At 38.7% G+C, this 16270-nt stretch overlaps 1 protein-coding gene across 1 annotated transcript; it reads right to left on the bottom strand.

The window, feature by feature from the left end:
- Positions 1 to 2204: 2204 nt before the first annotated feature.
- On the bottom strand, positions 2205 to 4686 carry LOC125231350. The gene is made up of 4 exons (XM_048136796.1): positions 4581 to 4686; positions 3670 to 3853; positions 3159 to 3261; positions 2205 to 2258 (listed from the first exon to the last, which is right to left on the bottom strand). Exons 1-4 carry the CDS (start codon positions 4669 to 4671, stop codon positions 2205 to 2207), a joined length of 432 nt encoding a protein of 143 aa, XP_047992753.1. The 5' UTR covers positions 4672 to 4686.
- Positions 4687 to 16270: the final 11584 nt, after the last annotated feature.

The raw sequence follows: 16270 nt of genomic DNA, 5'->3' as shown, positions 1-16270 counted from the left end.
GGTCGCAGCAAAAGTGATTGACAGATGGCGACACGGACTGCACGACTGGCGTCGGTAAGGATGTGCGGTACCCATCGAGCCAAAACTTTTCGATACCCAAGCTCATGCAGATGGTATTCCACAGCGTGGTGACTGCAGTTAAGTGCTTCCGCTAATTCACGAGTAGTAGCATCAGGATTCGACTGTAGTTCGCGGCGTAAATCGTCATCATTGAATGCAGGTGGTCGCCCTGAGCGTGACTGACTTTTAAGGCTCCTGTCTCCTGATTTAAAACGGTCAAACCATCTGGACACCGTGGCATGGCTTGTACTTCCAGCGCCCAATGCAGTGTTGATATTGTCAGCCGCAGCCCGCGCACTGTGGCCTAACAAGTACTCGTATAAGTAAAGTGTTCGAACTTGTCACTCATCCATTTTATTTCAATCTAACTAAACCAATCACGAGGGCGGCTTTATATACCCTCACATTAGAAGTACCTAGAATGTTCTACAACATACTAGAATATTATCGAAAACAATTAACTTAAGAAAGGAAATGTATAGAGTTTTGTAGAGTGTGTCATTACTTTTGTGCCAACCCAATAAATACAAGCGACTTGTCCTTTAGTCCCCACATCACGTGGCGACCCTGCCAGTGATACTTCCATATAAATAGGCGTCCGCTTGTGTTGGGTAAAATGCTTCGGTACCAACGACGTCCGGCTGCTAGGTGGTTCCCCTCTACAAATGAACCTTCTCAACAGTTCTCTTAAAATATTGTTAGTCAGTTCGATCGTTTTCTAATGATCTTTTGGAGAATATATCAAAATGTATCCCCATTACTTTTTTGTACCTATTAATATAAGCTGTAATATTTCTACTGAGCTGTCGCTGTGGGATGCTAGGCGATATAAATAACAGACTTTGAATGTGTGATTTAATATATCTTATTTTATTTTATTTTACTGTGATTATTAAATTATTGTGCTAGAATAAAACAAGTTTATACGTTATTCACCTTTTATTACATCAAGTATCATATGAGTAACTAAGTAGCTTCATACGTGCTCATCCAAGTTATTTATTGAATATAATTTATAAAAAAAACCTGCGAAAATTTATTATGTACAATTTGATTGTGTACCATGTTCTAAGCTTCTTTTCAAGAAAGAGTAGGTAATATTTAATTATATTTAAAAAAGGTACACACTAAAAATACACAATTACACATGCAAGTATCAAAATAGTAGTAATATTAAAATAGAACTGAAATCTAAAAATCTTTAAAAAGTACCCAGGAAAAATAATAGTTATTTGTTATACAAGGGGGCAAAGTTGTATTTTAACGCTGAGTGTGGAATTGAAAAACGAGCAAGTGAAAGGATTCTATAGTTGAACCACGAGCGAAGAATCCTGATCCTATTGCGAGTTTTTTAACACATGAGAAGTAAAATACATTTGCACCCGAGTATAACACAAAACTTTTCCCCTCACTATAGCGAGGAAACTACAACGCAAAAAATGCGTTTATCACTGCTTCCAGTAGTTCCACAGTTGGTCATCATCTTTATTAGGTACTAGATTCACCTACTTTTATCAATTTTAAAGCAGGTAATTTGACTTTATTCAAGGTCAAAGTACTTTACCCACTAGTGGATAAAATGCGTTTTTACCCGCTGGTATTAAAGGACAAAACACGTGTTTCCGAGCTAGTGAGAGGAAAAAGGGTATTATTTAAGAGTCAGACATACCTTGCCGCCTAGAACTATCCCTAGTTTAAAATTCCAAATTTATCCCTAGTTTAAAGAAATGGTTAATTAACAATGAATTTTATACCTTAAAAGACTTCTTTGAAAGATATGACTGATAATTATGATTCGCCATGACATGATTGCTAATAATGTATACCTAGTATAGTTTTTTAGCTTTAAGTGATAATTGTATACCCGAATTGGGTCACCGTTGTAACCTACTAATGTAATGAATTAACACCTGTGTAACACGGTTGAACAATAAAGATCTATCTATCTATCTATCTATCTATTGTACATACAAAATACTAATCTTATCTACTTAAGCACTTTTTTCTCGATAAAAGTTTTTAGCAATAAAATTCAATTCAGATTTCATTTAACATTTACTTACATTTACCCTTAAATGGGTTACCTACCTCAAATCTCATCATCTCAAATCTTCATTTAAAATGCATTTGCCTAAAAAGAGTTACTATTCTTCCGTCCAATCCACAGCACCGGATTTCTGGCGGCGGTTCGTGTGACTCTTAAGGCAAAAAAATAGATAACGCCCTGCACACTGGGCATCTAAGTGACCGGCCACACCAGAGCGTCGCGTGTCTCGGGGCGCGCAACGGACGTCCGCGCCACGCCACCTGAGTGTAATTCAAAAAACGTCTCCTCAGTACATTTTGTATAGGAAGGACGTAAGACGCGCCCATATGTAAGAGGTATCATTTGAAAGCAAATTAAACCTACTATAATTATTTTTAATAACTATAGTTATAAAGGTAGCTGTTTACAAAATATTTGAAAACATGAGTTTTTTTTCGAGCATGAGTCGCACATATACAGATTAAAAATGCTTCTAACTTAATAAACCATAACTTTACCGCAATTAATGTTATTATAAAATTTACGCGAAATTTCATGCGCTTTCTAAAAATATAAGTTTTATTGGTGTATGATATTATATGACCAAGTAATTACGAATTTGGTTTAGCAGGGGTCACTGCGCCCTGTCACGATATTGGGTGCTGACTGACCGTCGCCAAATTTTCTACATTTCTCAGATCCTATTTAACTTGCCGCTTGGCGGCGCGTCTTACGTCCTTCCTATACAAAATGTACTGAGGAGACGTTTTTTGAATTACACTCAGGTGGCGTGGCGCGGACGTCCGTTGCGCGCCCCGAGACACGCGACGCTCTGATGTGGCCGGTACCTAAGGTATTGTCTTTGCATTTCCAATAACTACAACACTCGTTTAGGCGCTCTGCGAATTTCACTCTGCATTATTTTCCTAGGCTGCAGCGCCCGTATAGGCGGAGGGGCTATCACTATGTTAAAGTAGTTTCCCATCCTCGAAACATCTGATGAGAACTTCGCATGTGGGTTCGTCTGACTAATCGAAACTGCTTCGTTATCTCTTAATTCTGGAACTATCACCTCGTCTTCTTTTTTCGCATAGTGCCGTTTAACATTGTAGTTGCCGTTGTTTGTGTTGTATTTTTCAGATCGTCTTGTTGGCACTGGGATGCCCATTTGAGTCCTGTAAATCAAATAACCAATAAATTACCCTGGAATAATATATTATATGTACCTATGTAGTGCCAGAATTCAAAATTTGGCAATTTTTCTAAATGATGATGTGTGGTTATGTAGTTAAAGACTGGAAGGGAATACATTTATTTGCAATAAGAATATTATCGCCAGGCTGCCGTGTGGGTTGTCTGTACTCACGGGGAGCAGTCCTGCTACAGCTCGCACCGGTGCGCACGTATTAGGGCTCCTGGCACACGCAGCCGCATTGCAGTGTAGCCACTAGGTACTCTCAGGTACGGGTTGTACTCACGGAGAGCAGTCCTGCGGCAACAAGCACTGGTGCGTGCGGTCGTCGCGCACGTAGGGCTCCTGGCACACGCAGCCGGGCTGCAGGTAGCTAAAGGGTTGTACTCACGGGGAGCAGTCCTGCGGCAGCACGCACTGGTGCGTGCGGTCGTCACGCACATACGGCTCCTGGCACACGCAGCCGGGCTCGCAGTACGGGTAGCACGGCCGCAGGTGGTTGCGCGGGTTGTCGCACGATACCTCTGCGCAGCCGCCGAAGCAGGGCTCGTATACCTCGTAAGCCCAGAAGCATGCTGTAATGTTAGAATATTAATGAATTTGATGAAATTTACTAATCTACAACATAGTTTTAGGTGAAACGTGGTACACCCTGCTTGCTTCATAAGATTAAAATTGGTATTAACTTAATCTCAAAAATCAATATTCTGACCGATTGTGGTGTAAAAATGTTTTAGAGGATCTCACATCAGGTTTACTAATTAGGTGCACATTAAAATTCGAATTTTTCTATCAGAAATTGGTACTATAGGAATTTGGTACTATAGGAATTTTGTTTTTCGTTAGTATAAAAATGAGTAGGTACCCACTAAGTATCTACGGACAATAGTTAAGCTGCTAGCTAACGCGTGTTTAACCAATCTTTATGTTTGGCTGAAAATATTAGAAGCAAACATTACCTATGTTGTACCTACTGAAAAGCTCCCAAAAGCATAAACATATCTTCCAAAAGTTCTTTACCGAGACTTAAATCTTAAAGCTAAGGGTTAACTTACGTACGATCTCTCCAATCTTTTTACGCGACAGACATTATTAGGTGTCCAAGACCCCTAAATCAAGTTGCGGACACTAGACTTTCATTGTTCTTTCCCGGCCGCTTCCGCAGGTCCATTACTGCTCCCCAGAGTGCCGCGATAGCCTAGACTTACAGTAATAGTCCCGACTTGGACATTGTTCGAGATAAACTCAACATTTCGTCGGAGATTTAGCGGCGGTATTCGGTTAAAAAAGGGGTTAAATCACCTTTCATGATCCTATCCTCGTCTCGGCAGGAGCCGGGGCGAAGGAGGGTGACGGCCGCGAAAAAAATGAGCGTTTTTATCCCTAACGCCATCGCACAACCAGTCGATACGAGCGGCTCAACGGAACTATATAGCATTTGTTCTGTTTTTCAACACAAGTGATATGGCTCGCTCGTGCGGAAAGTGAATTTCTTTCTTTATTTCAACAATTATCTTTAGAAGATATTTCGTTTATAAAATTCTTAGTAAACTTCTTTTAAAATTAGGTACTTATATATATTAAGTATATTAGATAAGCATCAACCACCTCTTAACCTGTCTGTTGTATAAAAGTCGCAGAATACATATAACCTACATGAATTATTGTACTTATACCTAATGAGTTGGGTTAAAATTAATTAAGTAAAATTCAATATCTTCATCAAATACACTTAATTTAGATTCAGTCTTTCTAAGGCGTGAAACCACGTCTTCAAATTTGGAATTGGCAACTTTGGTGTAACTCAGTTACTCAATTATAACGTCGTGCAAGGATTTCTATTATTTACCTTATTGACATGAATCTCAATTAATATGATACAGTGATAGTACGGGATAACGTCGTAGAAGGGAGCTGGGTAAACATGGAGAGAGCCGGTTAAGCCAGGCCTGATTGAATTATTGCTTGCGTTGTAATTTCGAAGGTGCCGGGTCACGTTTCGTTATATTATTATGATAAATTTCGCCACGATATTTACCTACGGTGTTTAGGGTTTGCTGTTCATGCCTTTTAGTCCTGCGGCGCTGGCTATATTTTGGGCCCTAAGTTAAAAAAATATTAAAGTCGATTTTGTTTTCGTTTATAAATACATTGATAACATATAAATTTAACATTTCGTTTTGGGTCACATTCCTAGGGTGCTTTTTTAGTAATTTGGTAATTTGTGGTTATAATTTTTAATTTGACCTAATGTGGTAAAAAAAATATTCGAGAGAAAAAATGTAACTGTATTGCATTTAGAATGATATTTTTAGCGTGTATACGTAGTTTGGGTCAATTTACTCGAGTGCTATATGACAATTTGTCATACCTAGCGAAACAGACACAAAAAAATATTCATGTTAAAAAAAATAAGAAACGTCGCATTGCCTCCTTTAAATATATAAATAAACTGAAATTGTGTTTTCCTACTCCAGTGCTTGATAAAATTTGCGATAATTTAGCAAAAATAGGTTTTTACCATTCCAAAAAAATATTAAAGTTACTAGAGTTCTTATCTTATTAACTAAAAAGACAAGATAAATAAGATACGTGAATTTGGGTAAGTTTAATAGAATGCTTCGAAAAATAATACGGTATTAATATTTGCGTTCGATCAAGTCAAGCGAGCGCAGTGACGCGGGTAGTGTAGGTATTATGATACCGACCGCGCGGCCGTGGCGCGGCAGCGGGGAAGGGCAATGACCTCTCTCGACATTCGACAAACCGCACGTTGTGTACAAAACGCCAAAATTTATTTCAACTGTGCGCATCACGCTATTTAATGCTAAGCCTGAAAGGGTTGTATTTGATAAGACTACTAGAGTAACAATTTTAACTTAATATACCTATTTTCCACATGCGTCAGTAAATAATTTAATTTATAAATAATAAATTTAGTTTATAGACTACATACGTGAGAAAACCTGTGAGACAGTGATACTAGAACAAATAGTTATGAAAAACAGAAGCAATAACTATAACGCGTATAAGTTTTATGTGTGTCAAGAAAAAGTAAACATGTTTTTAAATGAATCTTTGTGGCCGCGTGGAATAATATTTCGCCGATTTATTACATCTAATCATGTACTCATCAATACCGGTCGCGACACCGCGCCGGGCATGGCCGCCAGTGCTACGTCTGGTGCTACGTGTGCTACGAGTGCTACTACGAACATAAGTAAACAAACGTAATTTTATTTTATTTTATTTATGGGATTAAGTGAAGTAACGCTGTGCTCATTTAACTGTCGAAGCATTAAACGATCTATTGAAGATATTAGAAAACTGTGTAATACGGTGGATATAATAGCCATTCAAGAGCATTGGCTTATACCAAGTGAGCTAGCGTATTTAAACACCGTAAGTGACGAGTTTGCCTGCACCGGGACCTCGGCAGTGGATACGACGGCGGGAATGCTGCACGGCAGGCCGTACGGCGGTACTGCGCTTCTGTGGCGTAAGAAGCTCTTTCCGTCTACGTCGGTTATTCAGTGCGATAACGTTAGGATAAGCGCGATCGATATAACGTTAAGTGATAAACACATTATAGTGTTTAGTGTTTACATGCCGAATAACTCTATAGATAACTTGCAGGATTTCGTACAGTGTATTAGTACAATGGATGCTATAGTGAAAGAAAATTGCGTGGAAACGGTTTACTTATTAGGAGATTTCAACGCGCACCCTCACGAACTGTTTTATGACGAATTGCTAAGTTTTTGTGCGGAACGGGACTGGATATGTGCTGACATCGTTAAGTTAGGTATAGACTCGAGCGCGCACACATACCTGAGTGAAATGAACGGATCTAAGCGGTGGCTGGATCACTGTGTAACCACGTCGGCTGGTTTGGACGCTATTGTAGATATTGTCATTGATTACGATGTGTATTGTTCTGACCATTATCCTATTGTAATTAAATGTAATTTTAATATTGTTAAGTCAAAGATGTACATTAATAATAACTGTGCAATATTTAAGGGAAAAAGTGTAACTTGGGGGGAGAGAACATGTGACGAAATTGAAAAATACGAAAATAAATGTAATGAAGTATTAAAATTTATTGATTTTCCTTCCGATTTAAGGAACTGCTGTGGTGGCTACTGCTTAAATAACTCGGAGCATTGTGTGATATTAGATAAAATGTACTCTAACATAGTATCAGCGTTATCTATGGCTTCGATACACAGCAAAGTCACCACGGGAGGTACCGGCCGCCGAAAAAAGATAGTCATAGGGTGGAACAAACATGTAAGCGAAGCGCACAGGGAGGCCAGGGCTAGATTCCAGGACTGGGTTTCGTGTGGTAAGCCGAATGGTGGGTCCGTTTTTGAAGCAATGACTCATAGTCGTAAAATCTTTAAGTCTAAGCTCAGATGGGTCCAAAATCATCAAGACCAAATAAAAATGGACTTACTTGCCGCACATCACAAGAAAAATGATTTTCGAAATTTTTGGAAAAGGACAAAAAAGTTGGAAACTAGGCCTGGACTTTCTGTAAGCGTAGACGGAGTTTCAGACCCTAAGGGCATTGCGAATGTATTTAAGGATCATTTCAGCGTTCCACCCGCTGCATCAACCGGGGCCCGGCGGCAGCAGCTGCGCGATTTTGGGGTATCGGAGGGGAGTGACTTTCAAGTCCATTTCACTGCAGATGACGTAAGAAAAATAATAAAAGATATGAAAAGGGGAAAGTCGCCCGGTCACGATCACTTAAGTGTCGAGCATCTGCTGTTTGCTGGACCTCACCTGCCCCGCATACTGGCAATGTTCTTTAACCTTTGTATATGTCACTCGTACTTGCCATCTGATTTGACCAAAACCATTGTAGTGCCTATTGTCAAAAATAAAACGGGTGACATATCCAATAAGGCTAACTATAGGCCTATATCGTTAGCGACAATAGTGGCTAGGGTGCTCGACGGCTTGCTCAATGTACAATTGGACAAATGTGTAATGTTACATGATGCTCAGTTCGGCTTTCGACCTGGTTTATCCACCGAAAGTGCCATCATCTGTCTAAAGCAAGCCGTTGAGTACTACACACGAAGAAAGACACCTGTATATGCGTGTTTCCTCGATCTATCCAAAGCCTTCGATCTTGTTAACTATGATTTATTGTGGAAGAAGCTTGACGAAGTGCATTTTCCTATGGAACTTACGCGCATATTCAGGTGTTGGTATGGTGGCCAGCGAAATTGTATTCGCTGGGGTAGTGAGTTGTCGGACGAGTATGGTCTGGAGTGCGGGGTGCGGCAGGGGGGGCTAACCTCACCTAAGCTTTTTAATTTGTATATCGATGCCCTGATTGGTGAGCTCAGCAGTACACGTGTCGGTTGTCATATTGATCGGGTTTGTTTCAATAACATTAGCTATGCCGATGACATGGTACTGTTGAGCCCATCGATTGGCGGTCTGAGATTGCTTATTGAGAGGTGTGAGGTATATGCCCGTGCGCATAACCTTAAATATAATGTGACCAAAAGCGAATTTATGGTGTTCAAAGCGGGAAGCAAGTGCCCATCACACATCCCACCCATTCGTTTGAATGGCATGCAGCTGAAAAGGGTTTCATCATTTAAATACCTTGGGCACTTGGTAACCGACGATTTCCGTGATGACGCGGACATTGAGAGGGAGAGGAGAGCGTTGGCCGTCAGGGCCAACATGATAGCTCGCAGGTTTAGCAGGTGTACAGCGCAAGTGAAAATCACATTATTTCGAGCTTTCTGTACATCGCTGTACACCTGCAGCCTGTGGACTCGGTACACGCAAAGGACGTTTAACGCCATGCGCGTACAATATAATGACGCGTTCAGGGTGTTGTTGCGGCTGCCGCGGCATTGCAGCGCGTCCGGCATGTTCGCGGACGCGCATGTGGACGGGTTCCATGCGACGCTGCGTAAGCGCTGCGCCGCGACGCTGCGCAGGGTGCGCGATAGCCGCCACAGCCTCCTGAGCGTAGTTGCTGAGAGATGGGACAGTGGCCTCATCAAGCACTGGTCCTCTCTCCACTTATCTCTAGTACCTAAGTTAGTTATTTAAGATTATTTTTAAGTTAACCATAGTTTTATGTTTTAGGTTAAGTTATACTAACAAAATATGGACCTTGTTTGTCTGAAATAAATGCATTTTATTTTATTTTATTATTTATTTAGTATACATCGTGGAATCTACTACTACTACTGCCAAATAAAATAATGCGATTTATCATCTAAGTACTTTAGACTTATATTTAAGCGTGTCACTCACTATGCAGGTAGCTGAGCGCTTATCTTTCAATATGAATCCACATACATAAAATATATATAATTCAATGAGCTAACACACGCGCCGCCGATTATTCATATTTTATTTTGAAGTACATGTGGGGATCGACGTTGGTACGAGATCATATTATATCGTAAAATGGTGAGGAATTTATATGTAGAAAATACAGGATTATAAAGCAAAATACAGGATGTACTTTTTATAACCGGCAATATTTAACGTGGTGAAGTCATATAACTGATATCGAATACAAAACACTAAACGCCCAATGGACTTGCCTCGCCTGACGTCACGTAGTGTTTTTAGGGTTCCGTAGTCAACTAGGAACCCTTATAGTTTCGCCATGTCTGTCTGTCCGTCCGTCCGTCCGTCCGTCCGCGGATAATCTTCAAAATGGCCGACTTTTTTTTGAAGATTTTTCAAGTTTGTCGTAGAGTGCTCAAATTTTTGTTGTAGAATCTCCAAGAGGCCTTGATTGGAATGAAATAAAAGAAATTGAAAAATACTACAAATGTGAGAAAACTGGCCACTTTTGTTTTGTATGGCAACTTTTAAACGGTAAGAGATAGCCGGGGCTGCTCGACCAAATGTCATACAGGGTTTTAAGTAGAAAAAAGTTACATTAAAAAAATCAATATGGCTGACTTTTTTTTTTTTTAAATTTCAAAATGGTCCTAGCGCGCTGAGATTTGTCACACGGGTGGACGGCCACCCGAAGATTAGCTTAGCTGAAATTTGTTATGTAGGGGTTCTCGGGGTTGGAAAATCGATCTAGCGTAGCCTTAGGTCCCGGAAAACGGCGAATTATGGAGTTTTAATGAGTTTTTCTTTCGCGTTAGTAAACGTTAAATATGGTCGTTAATTTCGCCCCGCGCACATCGGCTGCGCTTAGCTCAGTCGTACGAGGTCGGTCTAATGTTCGCAGACAGATTGCAGGTGTCAGGGTTTCGAATCCCGGCCAGAAATTAAGTTTTAATTTTTTGTTTTGTTTTTTTTTGTTCTTGTATTTATAAGTTTTTTTTTCTAAAGACGTGATATAATAAAATAGAACCGAGCGAAGCTCGGTCGTCCAGATGTTTTAGGATATTATTTATTGATTGGCTGCAAGAAATGCCTAGGAGTATTGGCCGAACGGTAATTAACAAAAATTACACAGTCAAAAGGTTAATTGTCATTAACCATTAAAAATTAATGAACGCCAATTGTCATTAAAGTTAATGTATTTCGAAAAATAACAAACAAATTATCATCGTAATTAAAGAAATCGTCACGGTGAGTTCGTGGGTGAGCAGTATCCAAGATAGAGCTGACACTGAGCTGACACTGGCTCGGCTGTACCTAGTAGAACTCAGGTTTGGTACAATATAGAGATTATATAAAGACACGCTGTTTTGGTACGACTCATCATGATAAGCGCTTGGGAAAGTAGTACCTAAGCTTTAGCTCATGCTGAACCCTGAGTCCTGTTAGCGTAGCCAGCGTTTTTGGGTATCTCTTTATGATATCACTGCATGATTTGTTTTGTTGATTTTTACGCTGGGTGACGTTTGCTCTTAACGCGGTTGTACAAAATGGCCGAGGCGATGCCAGTCACGGACGTCTGAAAACTGTCACGACTTCGAAACTAGTCTCCAAAGTACTATATAAAAAGTTTTCACAACACAACAGTTAAAGCTTTTGAAATGGTTGATACTGTAGGTATCTCGAAAATAATAGATACATCATTTCCTTATTGAGGAATTATACTATGAAATAATAAAATCATCCCCTATCAAAAATAAACACGCCAGTGTTAAAGCCTGTTAAAGGTATGGCAAAAACCATCGTTTTGAACTATGATTTTAATATATATCCATAATTTTAAACAGGCCTATCACAGCTCTCGTTAAATATTACTTAGATACGAGAGACTAATACGATTGGTCGGCCGAAGGCAAGACAACTCATTGTGATTCGCTGAGACGCTGCTGCAAAAGAATACAAATAGATAAACCTTTTCATTAAACTTAACTATCTTATAATTTAATCTGGGGGCACGGCAGTACCCCCGCCAAGTCGAGAACGAAGCCAACACTGCCGTACCATCCTTTACTGAAACCATTTCGCCGCATTTTCAGGCCCCTATTTGAGAACCTCTGGATAAGACCGGAACGCAGAAATTTTCGTCGTCTAGTAAGCTATAATAACATACTTAAAACTCAAAATTGCAAGTCTGTACGTCGCAACACGGGTGGATAGCCGCCTCAAGATTAGTATACAAAAAGAAAATTTCTAAAAATTCAAAATGGCTGCCTTTGAACGCCAATTGAAATTTGCATGGAGGTTTTTTTTTGTAATCGCCATAGCTCCGTAACGGTAGGAAAAAGGTTAAAGTGCTTGAACTAATGTTGTACAGTTATCTTAGGTCCATCGAATGGCATTTACAAAATTTCAAAATGGCCGACTTTGAATTATTTTTTTATCTTCGGTCCGAGCGCGGTAAAATTTGGCACGTGGTAAAAACGGGGGCCAAAAATAGGAATGAGATTTTTTTTTTGGAAAAGTCAAAAACGGCGGCGAGAGGGGACAAAGTCAAATTTCCCAAAATCAAAGTCGGTCATTTTGAAATTGTGTAGTTCAAGCTTTTTTGACCTTTTTCCTACCGTTACGGAGATATGGTTATTAAAAAAAATCTTCCATACAAATTTCAATTTGCCCACAAAGGCCGCCATTTGAAATTTTTCAATAATATTCTTTTTGTATACTAATCCGTCGGCCGTCCACTCGTGTGCCAAATCTCAGCGCGCTAGGACCATTTTGAAATTTAAAAAAAAGTCGGCCATTTTGAATTTTTTTTAATACAACTTTTTTCTACTCCGAGATCTGTATGACATTTGGTCGAGCACCCCCGGCTATCTCTTACGATTTAAAAGTTGCCATACAAAACAAAAGTAGCCAGTTTTCTCACATTTGTCGCATTTTTCAATTTTTATTTTATTTCATTCTAATCAAGGCTGCTTGGAGATTCTACGACCAAAATTAGAGTGCTCTACGACAAACTTGAAAAATCGTCTAAAAAAGACGGTCATTTTGAAAAAACAAATGGCAGCGTCAAAAACAACCCAGGGTCCTCTATGACATTTGGTCGAACACCCCTTGGCTATTTCCCGCCGTTTGGTCAGGCCGTCCAACATTTTTTTACCTGGAACAGGTAGACCGACGGTCGGATTTTTACAGGGTTGCAGGACAAACCTCTATACGGCCACACCAAACACTGCCACCGGCGGAACCTCCTTCTGGCTGTTTTTTGAAAAATGTCAGTCGTGTTGCAGCTTTATATTACACTAGCTTTTGCACGCGGCGTCGCTCGCGTTAGAAAGAGACAAAAAGTAGCCTATGTCACTCTCCATCCTTTCAACTATCTCCACTTTAAAAAATCACGTCAATTCGTCGCTCCGTTTTTCCGTGAAAGACGGAGAAACAAACAGACATACTTTCGCATTTATAATATTAGTATGGATAGATAAATGTAAGTAAAAAAAATACATACGTATTTTGATTACCATTTTTCTAAGGTAGGGTTAAATTCGAAACCAATTGAGGTAATGTCGAAAATCTGTAAAAAGGATACTAATGCCATATAATGAGAATAATTACAATAATGGCTACCGCAGTCTCACCACCTGTGTTTGCACACACGCGCGCGCACAGAGACACACGCGGCGGGGGACTTTGTTTTATAAGGTGTACAGATATATTATGCCGCCGTGCGCTTCGTGTCCATTATAAATGAAAATTAAGGAAAATATAGGAAATAATATTCAAGTTACAATTTATTGTTTTTGGGTTTTGTATCCATTTGCATCCATAAATATTTCCCGTCATAAAAATTACACCCTGTATTGTGGAACTAAAAACTGAAATCAATAGTTACAATAATATAATCACGGTGTATGAATAGGAGCGCCGGATCGAATTAGGTACTTCAATATCGGGACAAAAGGTTCTGGAGTTTCGAGGATTTCGTAGGGAAATGTAAAATAATAGTGCATTAGGGTAATTCCGAAAGTCGTCTAATTACGAAAGTCACATAAAAATCACCATTATTTCCATCATATCAAGATTCCCTCTTCGGAATTACCAGAGCATTTTTGTCATTCGGAATTACCCTAATGCACCATAATAAAAATTTACGATAGTTTAGCTAGTTTACTTCGTTTATTTTAGATAGTAGACCTTTACGTGTTTTCGACATTTATAATTGGTCTGTTTTCGTTACTAATGTAATAAAGTTCTTAAGGTTACCTACTGTGTATAAGTTTTAATTGGGAAGACTTACAAAAAAATCGGGAGAATCCCGCCAAAGCCCGACCCTCTGGCAATCTTAAATTATGTATGACTGCGCACGAGAAGTAGGTACCTACGCCTCGTGTCACAGCGCGGCGTCGCGCCAGCGGCATGCGCCAACCTGATTGGCTATCGGTTGCGCGCCACACAGCGCAAAAATTTAAAATTGCGTTGCGTTTTATTCTGCCAAATATTGAAAACCCATGGATGAAAGTGACCCAAATTAAAAATGATGACTTGATATCATTTTATAATAATATAGACGTCAACTTATTAACATGAAATTTTTTTTCAGGCTTTGACAGGGTTTTTATTAAAAAAAATTTTTTTTTATATATAAGCAATGGATAAAATGTGACACACTTTAAGAAAATATATATATAATAATGTCCTGAATGGTATAAGACTTCACTTACCAACTCTAATATTTTGTTAGGTGTTTTAGGGCCAATATTAGACATTTTTAAAATATCATTAAACCCATGGATGAAAATGACCCAAAATGCATATGTACATCGGCAACCACGTTGTTTTTATATAGATACAAATAATTTCTTCTCGAATATTTCTTTGACTGAACACTGCTTAAAAATAGAAATACCTAAATTTCGAGCTAAGCAGGTACCTAGGACGACCCAAAATATTATTTTTATATTTGATCAATAGTCTAAAAACTATATGCAAAAAAGAAGCAACGTGAATATTATCGAAACCTCAAAAGCTATCGCTACCCGACTATTTATTCTCCAATGAAAAGCTTAGCGGTTTTGGTGGCGGTTTTGTTTGTATTATCGACCGTGTTTGTTGTTATCAACATGCCCGTGGTAGGATCTAAAAGACTAAATTAATATAAATAAATAAAATTGTAATTTGCAAAATGTGTGATTGTTGCAAGCATGCAAATGCTTTATGCAAATGCATTATGTATGTATTCGCTTTACGTTTCAGTTTTACTTTTAAACTAGAAAATACATAGGTACCTATTATAAAAAGCTAAGACGCTACGGGAGCGAAAATGCTAAAATGTAAAGGAGTCCCCCTTTCAATTTGGGAATTTCAGTTAAATATACTAGTGTTATTAACTAGATTTATCGAAAAAAAATGTCCATTAAGAACAACTCAGTTAAAAGATATTGCGAAAAAATCTTTAAATCAAGGTTCCGCTCTCGACTGTTTCCTCCTTCAAAACTTATTTAAACGGGACGAAATTTTAGAATCTGAATAACAATGAAATAATCTGTGTCGGACCGTTTAGATTTTTTGGCTAATTGTTACCGATCTCATCTTGAGTATTACCGTTTTGTGAGTCATATGGAAAAAGGGCGTTTTTAGAAATTTTTGAATGGCTCTAGCGTCCTTTAAAATAAAAATAGCAAAAAAATCGAAACAGTCCGACACAGATAAAAATAATAATAATCTGTGTTGAAAAAATCATTGCTCTATCTTCAAAAACCAGGGAGGAAATAGTCGAGAGCGTTTGTATGGAGAATTGACCTGTATTGTATCGTCTTAAATCCTATGAATCGTTTTAAAAAACAAACTAAAAAGCGAACTCTTCCAGACAATCTAATAGGTTGGAGAAAATATTAGTAGCTTTATCTAAAAATAAATATGACCAAATAAATTATACGCAAGCCGTGGATTTCTGGAATAGTAATAAGCCTCATGTCCGTTTGATGAAGCGCTAAACGATATTTAATGTGATATAAGATTGATGGTAAACAATTTTGTTCGTCAGTCCGTCTGTTACCAACGCAGTGCGTGATATGTGATTGACGTTTACTTAATACAAGATCAATGGAATAACTTCAATGGCGTAGCTTGACTTCAAACTCGGTTTATCCATACTGCTTTAAGGTTTATTATATTAAAAATATTTGAAAGATAATCAACCTTAGTGAACAGACCCTTAGTGTTACAGACCTTTATTTATTTACTTATATAACGTACCTATACAAAAACGGTACTGAAGCTAAAATACGTAGTTTTTCTAATATGTAAGTAACCGGGGGAATCCTCAGCTTACTGGGTTTATCTAATACTGTATGAAAATCTAATTTTATGTTTTAACATTGTACCTACAATGTTCCAAGTCCCACTGCGCACTGCTGAGAAAATCGTCCACCTTTCATTTATCTACACGTCCCTGTCCTAAACCCATTAAAAAGGGCAAGTTGCAGAGAACCATCTGCCTTGCTGGCGGTCATGATACACATGATGTTTATGGAATGTCTATGTTAGATAATCTAGAATAGATTACGTATAAATGGTATAATATTCATTAAAGCGGACCCAAGGCTTCCATGAGCCGTGGCAACTGCCGGGATAACGTAAGGAAGATGATGATTCATTAA

This window comes from Leguminivora glycinivorella, chromosome 11 (assembly GCF_023078275.1).
Source record: "Leguminivora glycinivorella isolate SPB_JAAS2020 chromosome 11, LegGlyc_1.1, whole genome shotgun sequence".
In the NCBI taxonomy this organism is placed as follows: Eukaryota; Metazoa; Arthropoda; class Insecta; order Lepidoptera; family Tortricidae; genus Leguminivora; species Leguminivora glycinivorella.
The sequence above is the reverse complement of the archived record's forward strand: the minus strand, read 5'-3'. Positions and strand labels throughout refer to the sequence as shown.

Excerpts from the sequence above, each read along its gene's own strand:
- LOC125231350 (XM_048136796.1), bottom strand. The coding sequence starts at position 4,671 with ATGGCGTTAGGGATAAAAACGCTCATTTTTTTCGCGGCCGTCACCCTC. Across the intron at positions 3,262-3,669 it reads CTGCCGCAGGACTGCTCCCC|GACTCAAATGGGCATCCCAG; the intron begins GTGAGTACAACC and ends TTTGATTTACAG. Across the intron at positions 2,259-3,158 it reads ATGCGAAAAAAGAAGACGAG|AGTCACACGAACCGCCGCCA; the intron begins GTGATAGTTCCA and ends TTTTGCCTTAAG.